Source organism: Myotis nattereri (assembly GCF_964212035.1).
Source record: "Myotis nattereri genome assembly, chromosome: X".
NCBI lineage: Eukaryota > Metazoa > Chordata > Mammalia > Chiroptera > Vespertilionidae > Myotis > Myotis nattereri.
The window spans coordinates 133,168,591-133,182,535 of NC_138078.1; the positions used below are offsets into that span (position 1 = coordinate 133,168,591).

General features: G+C 41.5%; 1 protein-coding gene and 1 pseudogene across 2 annotated transcripts in view; one reads left to right on the plus strand and one right to left on the minus strand.

The window, feature by feature from the left end:
- Positions 1-13,945, plus strand: part of LOC308511838 (neurofilament light polypeptide-like) — a 1,188,981-nt pseudogene that overhangs the window by 947,066 nt on the left and 227,970 nt on the right. The window lies entirely within an intron of this gene.
- On the minus strand, positions 7,856-8,896 carry LOC308511340 (putative MAGE domain-containing protein MAGEA13P; the record flags this gene model as incomplete). Its single annotated transcript, XM_081081372.1, has 1 exon — positions 7,856-8,896. One exon carries the CDS (start codon positions 8,894-8,896, stop codon positions 7,856-7,858), a length of 1,041 nt encoding a protein of 346 aa, XP_080937498.1.

Consider the following 13,945-nt stretch of genomic DNA (forward strand, 5'->3'; position numbering starts at 1 on the left):
AATGCAGTTGGTCCCAGCTGGTGGCTGGCAGGGTGGACTGTGCGAAATGGAACCTTCTGAGGTCCCTCCCCTGCCGGCCACACCTGGGGCAGTGCCACAGCTCAAAGGGCATCTGCAGAATGAGTGGGGTCCCTCCAGCAGGTAGGGGCCCTCCTCCTCGCCTGTGGCTCTCCAACATCCCCTGAGGTGTCCCAGAGTGCGAGAAGGCACTCTGCAAAGTTGTTGTCGTACAGGTTGTAGAACACAAATGCAAGTGTGCAGTAAACCAAATTTGGGGCCGACAGTGCCCTAGCAACAACATAACCCATGTATGAAGGTGGAATCGCGTGGCTCTGCGAGGAATTGGGCTCCCTCCTCTCTGTCTCTGGCATGTATCACCCGAGAACCACTGCTGCCAAGTCACCGCAGCTCAGCAGCTCCTGCATGAAGAGTCTGTCCCCTGGTGGTCAGTACTCATCATAGGTACCAGCAGGTCAGATGGTCACTTAACCTTTTATATATATATAGATGTTGAAGGGTATTCTTTAAGAAGAGGAGGAAGAAGAAAGAAGAAGAAGGAAAAGAAGGAGAAGGAGAAGGAGAAGAAGAAGGAAGAATTTAAAAATACGAAAAATAAAATGCAATAAATACATACCTATCAACAATTGAATCTAAAAATCAAAATAAACCACCAAGAAATCTAATGAACAAAAGAAATTGATGATTAAAATAGAATCAGAGGCATGGAAACATTGAACAGACTGATGAAGCTCAGAGGGAAGGTGGGAGGGAGGGGCAGTAAGATCTTATATGCATACTAGAAGCACATTGCACAAAGACTCGTGCAATAGGCCTACCTTTCCCTGTTTGCTGGCACTGGTTTTCCTCCAGCTCCTGGGACCCAGGCCTTTGGTCCAGCTGCAGTGGAGAAGCCAAGCCTCGAGGCTAGACTTCTCCAGTGAGGAAGCAGCAAGGCTGGGCTTCTCTGCTGAGGCCAAAGCAAGGCTTGGTAGCAAAGAAGCCAAGCCTCTTCAATCTTCAGTCTTCACTCTGGCCAGGGCCTTAGGTCTTTGTTCTGCGCCTGCATATGCAAATTATCAACCATCATTGTTGGGTTAATTTGCATACTCATCTGATTGGCTGGTGGGCATAGTGGGGTGACACCAATTTGCATGTTCCTCTTTCATTAGTGTAGATATGTATTACCTATGGATACAGACAATAGTTTGATGAAGGATTTCAGTGGGGTGGAAACCAGGTGGACGAGGGCAATGGGGGGAAAAAGGAGGACATCTAAAACACTTTCAACAATATAAAATAAAAAATAAATTAATTAATATCCCTTATCAGGTTAAGTAAATCATCTTCTATTGCAAGTTTCTTGAGACATTTGTTAGAATTTTCTTTTTGAATTTGTTGGATATTTTTTCTGAAACTATTGAAATGATTATATATGATTTTCTTTTATATAGTCTGTATGTTAAAATATATTGATTGATTTTCAAATGTAAAACCAGCCTTTAATTCTTGTTTCTTTTTTTTTTTATTTATCATCTTTATTATGTATAGGTAGATTAGGCTTGTGACTATTTTGCCGAGGGTATATATATATATGTTTAAAGATACATATATATCTTTAATGCTGAAATCATAATATGGGAAAAGAGGTGTTTATTACTATTCTACTTTCTGGAATGTCTTGTGTAGAACTGGTAATTTTTGTTCCTTAAATATTTGGTAGAATTCACCAGTGAAACCATCTAAACCTGGAGTTTTCTTTGTTTTGGAAAGTTTTCAACTACACACTCAATTTCTTTAGATGTACGTTTATTCTATTATTGTGGATTTTTCCATTTCCCCTTTTAGTTCTTTTATTGCCTCATGCATTTTGAAACTATGTTTTTATGGTCACACACATTTAGGATCATAAAATAAGTCTTAACATACTAAAAATGAGAAATCACTTATATCATCTATTATTTAAAGTTAATATGAAAGGATATTTATAAGAAGTACCAGAAAACTTTCCAGAAAGAAGAGCAAGGGAATTAACCCTGCAGGAATTCAAATGTACTATCAAGCAATTTTAATTAACAGTATAGAATTGGCACAGGAATTAACAGATAACTTAGTGAAACTGAGTTGCAAACTCAGGAAGAATTTTGAATGTTCATGGGAAATGTATTATGAAATATCATTTAGTTTAAACCATTACTCTTCTACTTCTTAACGCGATAACCATAAAAAAGTACGTTATATCTCCTAGAATAATTGGACAACTTATCATCGTCTAATATAATGTTTCTCTTTATCCACGATAATATTATTGTTCTAATTTCCACTTTGTTTAATATTAACAAAATTACTCCAGCTGTCGTTTTGTTAACATATGTACTATATAACTTCTTTCAGGATCTTTATATCAGCATACATAAAGTGGGTTTTTTGAATTAACTACTCATATTCAAAAGAATTATTGATTTGGTTGGATTAAAATCTGCATCACACTACTTTCTATTTGTTCCATCTTTGTTTCTGCTCTTTTCTGCCTTCACTTGGGTTAATTGAACATTTTTATTTAATTTTGTCTTTTCTATTGGGTCATTGTATATACCTTTTAAAAAGTTGTCAGTTGTTACCTTAGGGTTTTTAATACACATTTTAATTAATATAGGGCTGACTTCAAATAAAGATAGAGTGCTTCCCCATGATTCCTTGAAGCTGAAGCTATTTGTGACAATATGAATGGACCTTGAGGGCATTAGGCCAAGTGAAATAGAGCAGGTATAGAAAGACAAATACTGCATAGTATCACTTATATGTGGACAAACTTTTAGCTATAAGACAAATAAAGTCTGAGGACTTAACGTAAAACTTCGTGGCTATAGTTGATAACACTGTATTGTATAATTGATTTTTGCGAAAAGAGTAGAAATTAAATATTCTCACCAAAAAAAGAAAACTTCTGTGTGTGAGATGATAGATGTGTTTAATTACTAGATGGGAAATCCTTTTACAATGTATAAGTATATCAAATCACCGGGATGTACTAATACACTTTAAATATCTTACAATTTTACATGTCAGTTATACCTTCATAAAGCTTACCAGTAAGAAAAAGAAATAAAATAGTATATGCACTATTACCTTTGTAATTAAAATTTTAAATACTCCTCACAACAGAAATAGAAGCTATGTACTCTGTTACTACTTAGTGTAACTGCTAACTGACTCAACAGGTGAAACCCAAAATTGGCTGTTTTAACACAGCAAAAGTTACTTTTGTTCAAGTAAATTCTGATGGCAGTTGTCAGAGTGTCTCTGCTCTCAGATAATCTAGGGATCTAAGCTGCTTCCATCCTTTTGCTTTATCATGGAAACATAGGGTAAGCCATGTTCGCTAATGAGTGAAAGAGAAAGCATGGGAATTGCCCACTGCCTTCTGCCTAACAATACCTGGACTGTCAATGTCATTTTCCCCTTTGTCCTGGAAAAAGAGAAAGATAAGATGTGGATGAGTACTTGTAGTCTCTCCCATCAGCTGTCAATAATAAGTGTGCAATAAAATAAACTATTACAATGTGTTCATACAAATCTCTTCGTTTCTTGAAGGAGTTCCTGAGAAAGTCAGATGTACTTTGTATAATCCTATAACTTTTCAAGTGTTTACTGTGTGACAGAGGCTTTCAAACACAGGATCACATTGAGTTTTTGAAGGATTATGTAACGATTTTCAGGGAGCCTTTGTCCATCTTTTACCCAATAGCACATTTCTTCCATGCCCTTTGGAATAACCTTTGTAATTTTATTAGGCTGAGAAGTTTCTCCTTCCTTGTGTTGCATGGTCCAAATTTTAACTTGTGAGTCTCTGCTGTCCTCCACATGACTGAACAACTATCTACTCAGATGCCATTAGGCAAACTGAAAACCAAGATTTTCCTGAGGAGGTACACAGATCAGAAGCATTGGAAATATATTTTTTCTTTTCTTTTCTTTTTTTTACCAAAATTAGCAAGTCACCAAAGAACCAATTTTCAACTCCTAGGAGGATTCCAGTGTTTTAAAAATTCAGCTTTAGTAGATGTTTACTCCACAGTGATTTCCATGGTCATTCTTAATTTACCATTTATGAGGAAGCCATTGGTGTGCTTTTACTGGTATATCCTTTATATTTTTAAAATTTCTTTTAATTAAATTTATAGGGGTGACTTTGGTTAATAACGTCATATATGTTTTAACTGTACAATTCTATATCTTGCATTGTGTATTTACCATCCTAAATCCACTCTCCTTTGGTTTTTAAATGCCTAGGTAAGCTAATCCAATTGTGTATGTGTTCTTTAGCCTGTTTCAAAGACATTATAATCATATCCTACTGCAAATATCAGAAAGATTTTAAGAACTCTCTAATTTCAAGGATGTAGGACAAATCAGTACACTATGTGCCAAGTCAGAATCTACTCACTCTGGAAAACAATTGGGGAGTGGTTGAAGAGGCTAAGGGGTTGAGGGAAACCAGGCCTCTGAACATCAGTTTCCCAAGTGAACCTTTAAGTCGAAGGGGATGTTACTATCAGAGAAGTTTCAGGGGGAAGGATGGGACAGCAAGGGGTCCTCTGCAAGGAATAAGGATGCTTTTTGTCAGGGGAAGGGCAGATGATTCTAGGCCAGAGATGGTGAACCTTTTGAGCTCAGTGTGTCAGCATTTTGAAAAACCCTAAGTTAACTTTGGTGCCGTGTCACATATGGGCATTTTTTGATATGTGCAACCATAGTAAAACAAAGACTTATATTTTTGATATTTATGTTATATATTTAAATGCCATTTAACAAAGAAAATCAACGAAAAAAATGAGTTTGTGTGCCACCTCTGACGCGTGTCACAGGTTCGCCATCACTGTTCTAGGCTGTTCCACCAAGAGTAGGGCACAGCTTTCAGAGGAAAAGATAGTGAAGAGCAGGTTCTAGGGTATAAAGAGAGGGCACACGGGGGAAGACCAGGGGAAATGTGCTATAATTCAGAGAAGTTCTGAGACCAGAAAGAAATACAGAGGCAGCTCTCAAGGAACACTGGAACTTGGGCAGGAGGACCTTAGGTTAATAAAGCCACAGACAAGACCCAAATCATTTTTTATTTACATTGTCACCTTCCTTCTTTAGGCCTGCTTATAGTATTCTTTTACAGAGAGATATTATGAAGAATTGAGAAAAATAAGTTAAGAGATGGAATATCTGCCTCAGTCTAGGAGGTATGGGAACAACATGGAATGCTGATGAATTTAGACCAGAGATCTAGTCTCAGCCTTGTCACTTACTAGCCATATCATAATAGGGCATTATCAAGTGCTATGAGCTTCAGGTTCTTCATCTGCAAAGTGAATTTGATAAGCTCTGTCTTATAGAACTATTGCAACATATGTATGTATGTGGAAAGCCTCTGGCACAGTGCCTGGCATATATTGGATCTTTAATTAATGGTGAGGAATCCAGCTTCTGGTTAAAAATCCTAATGTGTGGTTTTTCAGGTCTAAGCATAGGCCTTCCCTTGGCACGCCTCCTGAAGAAAAGCTGCCCTCCAACCTCAGATTGAATGTATCTGAAATGGATTGCAGTTCAAGATTCAGGCCTCTCTGCCAGGTCATTCCCTTCTCATATTTGCTGTCCTAGTCCCTATACTTTCATTCCAAAGTGTCTTTATATGAGGCCTTCGACAGAGGTTCTCTTCAGGGCTTATACTGAGGCCTCCTTCCGGGAGGAGGAGGAGGAGGAAATCCTGGAGACACTTTTGCCATGTACCTTTTCACTTTTAGCCCTTCCTTCTTTGCTTCCTCTGATTCCAGGATGCATAAAACTGCTAGAGCCTTTTGTGCTGGCTCCATCAACAGTGATCAGATCCACCTGGTCTGTGCTGATCTACCTGACCCTCACTGGTGTGCTGCTCCATAAAGGAAAATAAAACAAGGAATGGTCACTTTCTTCTGTTTTACACTCCCACTTATACCATCACAGGAAGTGATTAAAGGTTTAACTTCACTGTATTTGGCTTGTTGCTCGAATCAAATACTCTGACACTTGGTAGCATAGCTCTCACTGGAGCTCAACAGGGCTCCTGACACATGGCCATTGTTTCTAATATTTCAACCCCAGAACCTACACCCGTGTCCTCTGGGAACTTTTGTTATCCAAGACTTCTTAGAGAACAGGCAGTGAGTGCTCTTAGACACTAGACAACAAATCAGTCCAAAACACTGCTCCATAAATAAAACTCAGTACATTTTCTTAGAGAATACACTATTTAATTTGGGTATAGGTTAGTCTTCCCCAGCTGGAATCAACTCAGAAATCCTAAAATTCAACTACAAGACCAATTCCTTCCTTCTCTCCAATGGCTCTTCCATTCAAAACGCCATTTTCATTCATTTCACTGCCATCAAAAATATTTTCCTTGCTTAGAGTTAGCCAAAGCGCAGTCAAGATAACCTAATCATAATGTCATTTTAATGGAGGAGTCTCTGACTCTCCCAGTCCAAGAAAAAGAGTGCCAGCCTGGGCATCACTTCAAGGGAATATGACATTTTTTTTTCCTGTTAATTCACACCTTAGGATATTTTTCCACTGATTTTTAGAGAGTGAAAGGGGGGAAGAGAGAGAGAGAAAGAGAGAGGGAGAGAGAGATGAGAGATATGAGATACATCTATTGGTTGCCAATGTTTTAACCACTCAGACCATTGCCCAGGGCTCATACTGTACTTTAAAGGAAATCTTTGCAGATCATGTGTCTAGAACACCTAGTTCAAACATTCTGCTGAAATGTGCTGTGTGATTAACGTTTAAAAATCCTTATTGTTGAAAGTATTAAGACAGTAACCAAATTTCCTGTGTTTTTAAGAGTTCAGGACACCTTCCATACCAGTCTCAGGTGGACATTTCCTTGTTTTATCCATGATCTAAAAGTCACTGCTAATTGAATGTTTCTATTCTAGAGTTTTCTCTCAACTGAGTCTGACCCCTGCCATAGCCTGCTTCATTATAATCAACTCCCACAGAAGGAATCTTAGTTTCTGAAAGTCCCAAACTGTATTATCTCAGGGCATTTTTACTTGACTCCATCCATATGGAGTCCTACCATCTCTCTCCTGTTTACCTTGTTTGTTAGCTCTTAGTGGACATCTCACCATCTTCCTGATGGCCTTGTTGCTCCTATCCTCTATCATTCCATGACTAGCAGTATGTCCTGCTAATCCTAATGTCCCCATTATAACCCAGGGCCTTCTAAAGAGCAAGCACTCAATTCATGTTTGGGGAATAAATGATCCAGTGAGAGATTTCATTTAAGATTTAATTTCTCCTACATTTTTTAATAGGCCAAGAAAATCTAGGTAGATATAATTTAATTTTACAGAGTAAATAAATGAGTAAAAAGTTAGCTATCTTTTATGTTTTCTCCTCTGTTGCTTAAAACTACATATTTTACTGCTGGGATCTTTCACATTTATAAGGAAATTCCTTATCTAATGCCATATTATTTTGTTCTTGTTCTTGTGCTTATTGTTACTGTAGTACTTCAGTGAACAAGGACTCACAGAAAGATGGGTGATTTCCTAATTTCTTTGGCTAAATTGTGAATTCTTATTCTTAAACCTGATAAACAGCTACAAATGTTTGGCCACTGTTATTAATAAGCTCAGATTCTGAAGCTAGTTAAGGTTTTTATTGCAAGGAAAAACAATTTAAACAGAAAAAGATAAAATCTCTGAATCACCTATATTGCACAGGCACACTAAGGTGTTCCCTCCGTATCCACCCTGGTCCTCCCCTGCTTAGAACTCTGGCTGCTGTGTTCAAATGGAGAGTGAAGAATGGTGAGCTTCAGACTTCACTCAGGGCAGAAGAAGCTGCTGGACAGGGCACTTGGACTTCCATCGGTTGTGGCAATGGTATCATCTGAGGAAACGTCAGCCTGGGCTTTCTCTCTCTCATCTCTCAATGCATCCTCATACAAGTGTGGGAGAGCAGTGGGGTCATTCCCAGTGGCCGTAGTGAAAAATTTCAGGATTTTCATCTTGGTGGTTTCAGCATGGGCTCTTGGACCCCACAGGAACTCATAGCGTGGAGGATCACTATTGGGCACCTGCTGGTATTCCAAGTACTTTCCCTGCACTAGATCTTCAGTGATGAGCTTCCTGGGCTCCCCAAAGATGAAATGATTCTTCCCAGGATGCACCCCAATCATATTTAGCTCTTCCCAGATTTTCTCTTCTGAGGCACGGTTTCCGTACTTGAAGATGATGCCCAAGATGAATACCAGGAGGCCAGTCTTGGGCATGCCCTGGACATCACTCAGCATCCCATCGTAGGTGAGGTCTAGTAATTTTATGAGCACGTAGGAATAGCTGGTGGGGCCCACTTCCTTCACCTCAATGCCAAAGAGAATCTCCATGCAGAAGCAGGCTCTCTTGAAGATCACAGGGAAGTGATCCTTGTGCTCTCTGATGACACTCTCTAGCATTTCTGCCTTTGTGATGCATTCCTTTTTGGCATACTTGCTAATCATGTACCACACCAAGCATTTAATCTCATTTTTTAGCACTTCAGGGAACAAGGACTCAGGATTTGGTGGAGTCTGCAAGGTACTTGGATCCTCTTCTTGGTGGCTTGATAGAGTGACTGTGTTGGCAGTGGAGGAGTAGTAGGTTATCTGTAAACTCAGAAAAAGACTAAATTCCCCAGTGTCAGGCAAATCCTCAGGAGTGCCAGGGGTCAAAGGAGAGAGAGAGGAGAAGGAGGTGTTGGTGGTGCTGGTGGCTTCTTCCTCTTCAACTATGGGACCCTGTAAACCTACCAGGCCCTGTGCCTCTCTTGGGGCCTGAAGGTCTTCCTTAAGGTTGCAGCTGTCACTCTTCTGACCGTGAGGCATGACTTGTGTGGGGGACAGCTGGCCAACTGGGACCCACAGACCTGGAGGAGAGAGGGAGCGTGTCAGTACACTTAGCTCAGAAATGCATCCATGGTGGCTCTGACAAAGACAACCCACAGGTCTCCCCTTAAGGGGTGCTCTCAATTGTTTTCTTATGGCCTGTCTCCTAAGATCTAGAAGTGAGATGGCTCCTCAGGGAGTAGCCAGCCAACAGAGCCACAGGATTTCAGGGCGGATAGTACACTGGTAGGGTAGGTGGTAACTTGGCTGGCATTCAGGTTATGCACCTCACCTTGACTTTTGATACCACCTGGGTCACTTTTGATATGCTGACCTGAGGACACATGCTTCAGACCAAGGCCCTCACCTCCCAGTTCCTATGATAATTGGGGAACACCTCAAGATGCAGATTACAGGCACAGTCCTCTTCCCCCAGTGTTGTCAGGAGGGGTGGGGGCACCTGTGAAGTCTCCATTTTTCTGGAGTAGATGTTTACCTCTGTGTGCACTCTGAGTCCCAATCTTTCCCATGCCATAGTGTGGACCAGCACTCACCAACCTTTAGGACCTTATGGACCACCAGTGGTCCACGAACTACTAGTTGGCGACCGCTGGTCTGGGCTACACCACTCTGCTTAGCTCCTTTGATTTCCTAAGGAGGAAGTGAGGGGGGACCACAGCTAGACACACTTGCCTAGGGCCACCTGGGGCTGATAGCAAGCACTACATTGGTTTCTGTGGGGTCTCCTTTGTCTAGAGTAGGAGAGTCCATTATGTTATTAATCTTTACTCCTGAAAGTTCTTGCTCCATCCCCCACCACAGCAGACCTAACATGCATCCTCAGATTGAAGATTCCACTCTTTAAGAGGAATCACTTCCCCCACCCCACATGGAAGAAGTGATAGCCTATCACACATGGCCATCTCTGCTTAGTGTCTTCCAGGTATGATATCAGGGGCTGGTACCAACTGGTCTGGGGTGGGGCTGCCCTTGGGGCTGCTTCAGAGTATTCAGCTTTACATCTGGAAGGACATAAGGCCACCCTTACCCCCTCACCTGCCATCTTGTCCTCAGACTTCCCTGAGACAAAAGTGAAAAGACACCACATCCAACAATGCCTGCCTGAGGCCTCCCAGAGCTGGCAGCAACAACAGGGCAGGTTTCTGTGGAATGCACTCTCTCTGACTTGGGGAGGTACCCTCAACCCTCTTTGATACAGTCACAACTACTCCTGACAGGGCTTAGGGAACCTACATTCTGCTGACCTGAGAATCCCTCAATCCGGCCATAGCCCCAGTCTCCCTGGCAACAATGTCATGGATTTACAGAGATTTGGGAGAGGTGCCTCTGTTACAGGATGACCGAGCAGGAGGAATAGGGAAACTGAGACAGGAAAGTTAAAACAAAGTCAAAGAGTGTGGGCAATTTACAGCCACTTTGTAAATAACAAGCCATTTTCTTCCCCAGCCAAGGACATGAGAACAAATGGTTTTAAAAAATTCTCCTTTATGAAAGAATGCAGAAAGGGAAGGAGAAAGGGGAAAGGATAAAGAGGGGCAGTTATACTCCCTGAACAGAGAAGCCAGCAGTTTCAAGGCTTGGCAAGATAAAGTTGCCAGGTGCTTCTCATGAAGTCTGGGAAGGCCACAGCAAAGTAAAGAGAGACCTTGAGAAATAATCTGTACCAAAATATTCAGAAGAAACATTTTGAGACAAATAGACAGGATGGTATAGAATGCCTTGGACCCCCAGCCAACCTGCTCTTCAGATTAGCTGAGAGCCCACCTGTGCTTCATAAGCCAGATGTATAGGTTTGCTTGCTTTGCTTTTTCAACACAGGTGCATGCTTTAATTGCCTTAATATATTGGCTTTTCACAACACAGTCAAGGTCTCTTGGATAACTTCATTCATATGAGAAGTCAAGGATCAAGGTTGGGAACAGACCTCTCCACTGGCTCAGGGGGCTGTCTGCTAACACCTCTCTGGTGTCAGTGAGAGGTGCCTATAACAACTCTGCATTACAGCTTTGCCCGAGGTTGACAACAGGAGTGAGCGGATGTTGGATGTCTGATGTCAGATGTTGGTAGGTGGGGCCCTCTGTGTCCACACCAGTGGTTCTCAACCTTGGCTGCACGTGAGAATCACCTGGGAATCTTCTTAAAATCCTGAGTTCTGGGCCTCAGCCTCCGGGAATTCTGTTTCTTTGTTACTAATGTTGTGGCCTCACCCCATAACAAAGAAACAGAATTTCTGGAGGATAAGGCCCAGAAATCAGGATTTTAAGAAGATTCCCAGGTGATTCTAATGTGCACCAAGGTTGAGAACCACTGATCTACACAGAAGTTTCCTTGGTCTTTCCTCAGGTTCCTCACGGTAACGCTTGGCAGCACCTGGAAGTCTTTCCTCTGTTGATCTGACGTTACAGCTCTGCCACTAAGCTTCACTTTCTTCAGGCTCCTAAGGCAGAAATAAGGAAGCATCACATCCAGGAACCGTTTCTGGGGCTTCCCAGGGTTGATCATAAGGGTGGGGCTGGGCCCTCCTCTATCTACAGTGGGAGCTCCCCTCAGTCCTTCCTCAAATTTCTCACTTTGATTATTGGCAGGGCTTAGAACTTTTCGTCCTGGTGACCTGAGACCAGCCCCTTCAGACCAGGGATCCATCTCTGGGACATCCCTAATCCAGAAAAGGGAAGGAGGTACCCTTATCCTCCCAGCACTGCCCAGGGCTGACAGCAGGAATTAGGGCCAATTTCTATGGGGACCTCTCTGGTACTGAATTGGGGGGGATATCTCAGTCTTCCTCAAGGTATTCATATTTACTCCTGACAGGGCCCACTCTGTTGGCCTGAGGATGTGTCCTGAAAATCAAGGGCATCTCTCTGAGACCCTGACATGTAACTGGGGATTGGGGGTGATCTTTCTGTCAACCAGACTTGGAGCCTCACAGGACTGATAGCAGAGGAAGGTGCCTGTGGGAAACTCCTCTGTCCGTGGTGGGAGATTTCTTCAGGATCCTTACCTTGATGACTGGCAGAGTCTGGGACTCCTCACCTCGCTGACCTGATTCTGGTTTTCTCAGTTGAAGCCTTATCTCCCTGGAACTCCAAACGTCAAAGTCGGAAAAGAATACCTGCAAGGATCCCCAGACTGAAAGCAAGCTCAGACCAGGCTAGAGCTCATTCTGTTCTGTAAATGCTCCTGGCTCCTTAATTAAATGCTCTCTGGGAGACTCCGCCCCCTCTGCCAGCTGGACGCATTTGCGCAAGTGCAAGTCTTTCAGAAAATGGTTTTGGTTCCCAGGTTAAATGCTAGATGGGAAAACAGCAGCAGCCATGTTCGGTGGTCGAGATTCAGAAAAGAAGCAGACCTTTCTATGGGGTCTCTTCACCCACCAGACATACAGTTGGAAACATTTTGTTCTAAAAGTTTATTTTCCACACTGAAGAGGTTGAGCAGCATGATGTGTGGCCTCCCTAATTTTTGAGGTTATCTAATATTGCATTGTTCAGTGCAGTAATTTCAGTTTTTCTTAATCTTCCTTGATATTAACAAATGTATGTTACATCTCTACCAAGCATGGGTGTACCTGTCGTTCACCCTGATGCTTGCTATTCTATTTTTAGTCCATTCCTTTTATTCTATTAAAATGTTTTTATTTAAGGCACGGTCTTAGTCACTAAAGTGGTTTCAGGTGGTTATTAGCATGGACTCTGGAGTCATACTTCATTAATTCGGCCAACCTTTCTGGATATCTGATCCTATGCCAGGACGACTTGCATCTACAGTCTGAGGTGAGGCCTCAGATTTGTGCAATGAAGCAGGGGCAGAAGTTTAGAAAGTTTACTCCTATATGTCCTGTCATCAGTCATCTATTATAGGTGATCAATAAGCCCAAACTTCACTGTTGCCTCTCACTCCTCTGACGGAAACACAAGTACTAGTAACTGGTTCAACACAGGTTTTCTCATGTTTTTTTTTTATTATTTAGATTTTGTTGTTGACATTTTTGGTCGGCTGAAAAATTCATACTGACCCCAAAGCTCGCATACACCAGAACCCAGAACTTGTAAATTCCTCCTCCTTTGGGAAAAGGGTCTTTGTAGATATTATTAATTTAAGTATCTTTTGATGAGTGAATTATCCTGGAGTATCTAGGTTAGCCTTCAATGCAATCACATGTGTCCCGTTAAGAAGAAGGCAGAACAATCAAGAGAGGAGACAATGTGAATGTGAAGCAGGGAGATATTTGAACATGCTCACCTTGAAGACTGCGGTCATGTCGCCACAAGCCAAGGAATGTCTGCAGCTACCATAAGCTGGGAGAGGCAAGGAATAGATTTTGCCCTAGAGTCCCCAGGTGAAGTGTGGCCCTTTGGGGCCCTTGAATTTACCCCATGAAACTGATTTGGAGCATCTGGCTTCCAGAACTCTAAGAGAATAAAATTCTGTTATTTTAGCCAACCAGTTCATGGTAGTTTGATACGGCAGCCCTAGGAAACTGATATATAATCATGTATTTGTTTTCATTCGCCCCTTTAAAATTTTCCAGGCTTGATTTTGGGAGTGGAAGACAGCAATACAAACTTCATTGTCATTTTGGCAACTACAGGTAAGGCAATAAATCCATAACTACTTTAAGGGGATTGACATGTTTACTTACAATATTTTGCTTCACATTAGTAAATATGGTATACTTCTCTACTTATTTGGGACATTTAAAAAAATTCTGAACCTCTCAGTAAACTTTTATATTTGCCTATATGAAGAGCTCATACATTTTTGTGATTTGTCACTTCTCTTAGGTAACTTTTGGAGTTGTTGCTGTGGTGAATGGGGTATTGCCTATTACATATTCTAATTAGTCATTGTTTTCATGTGTCAAAGCTCTGAATTTTGTTTTATTGCTCTCCCATAGATTATCTTCTTGAACTCTCTTATTTATTTGCATATTCCACAGACTCATTCCTTTTAATTATCTAGGCAGATGGCCATATTGTTGCCGAAGAGTATCTCCTTCTTTTCAATATTCATATCTCTTATTTTTAC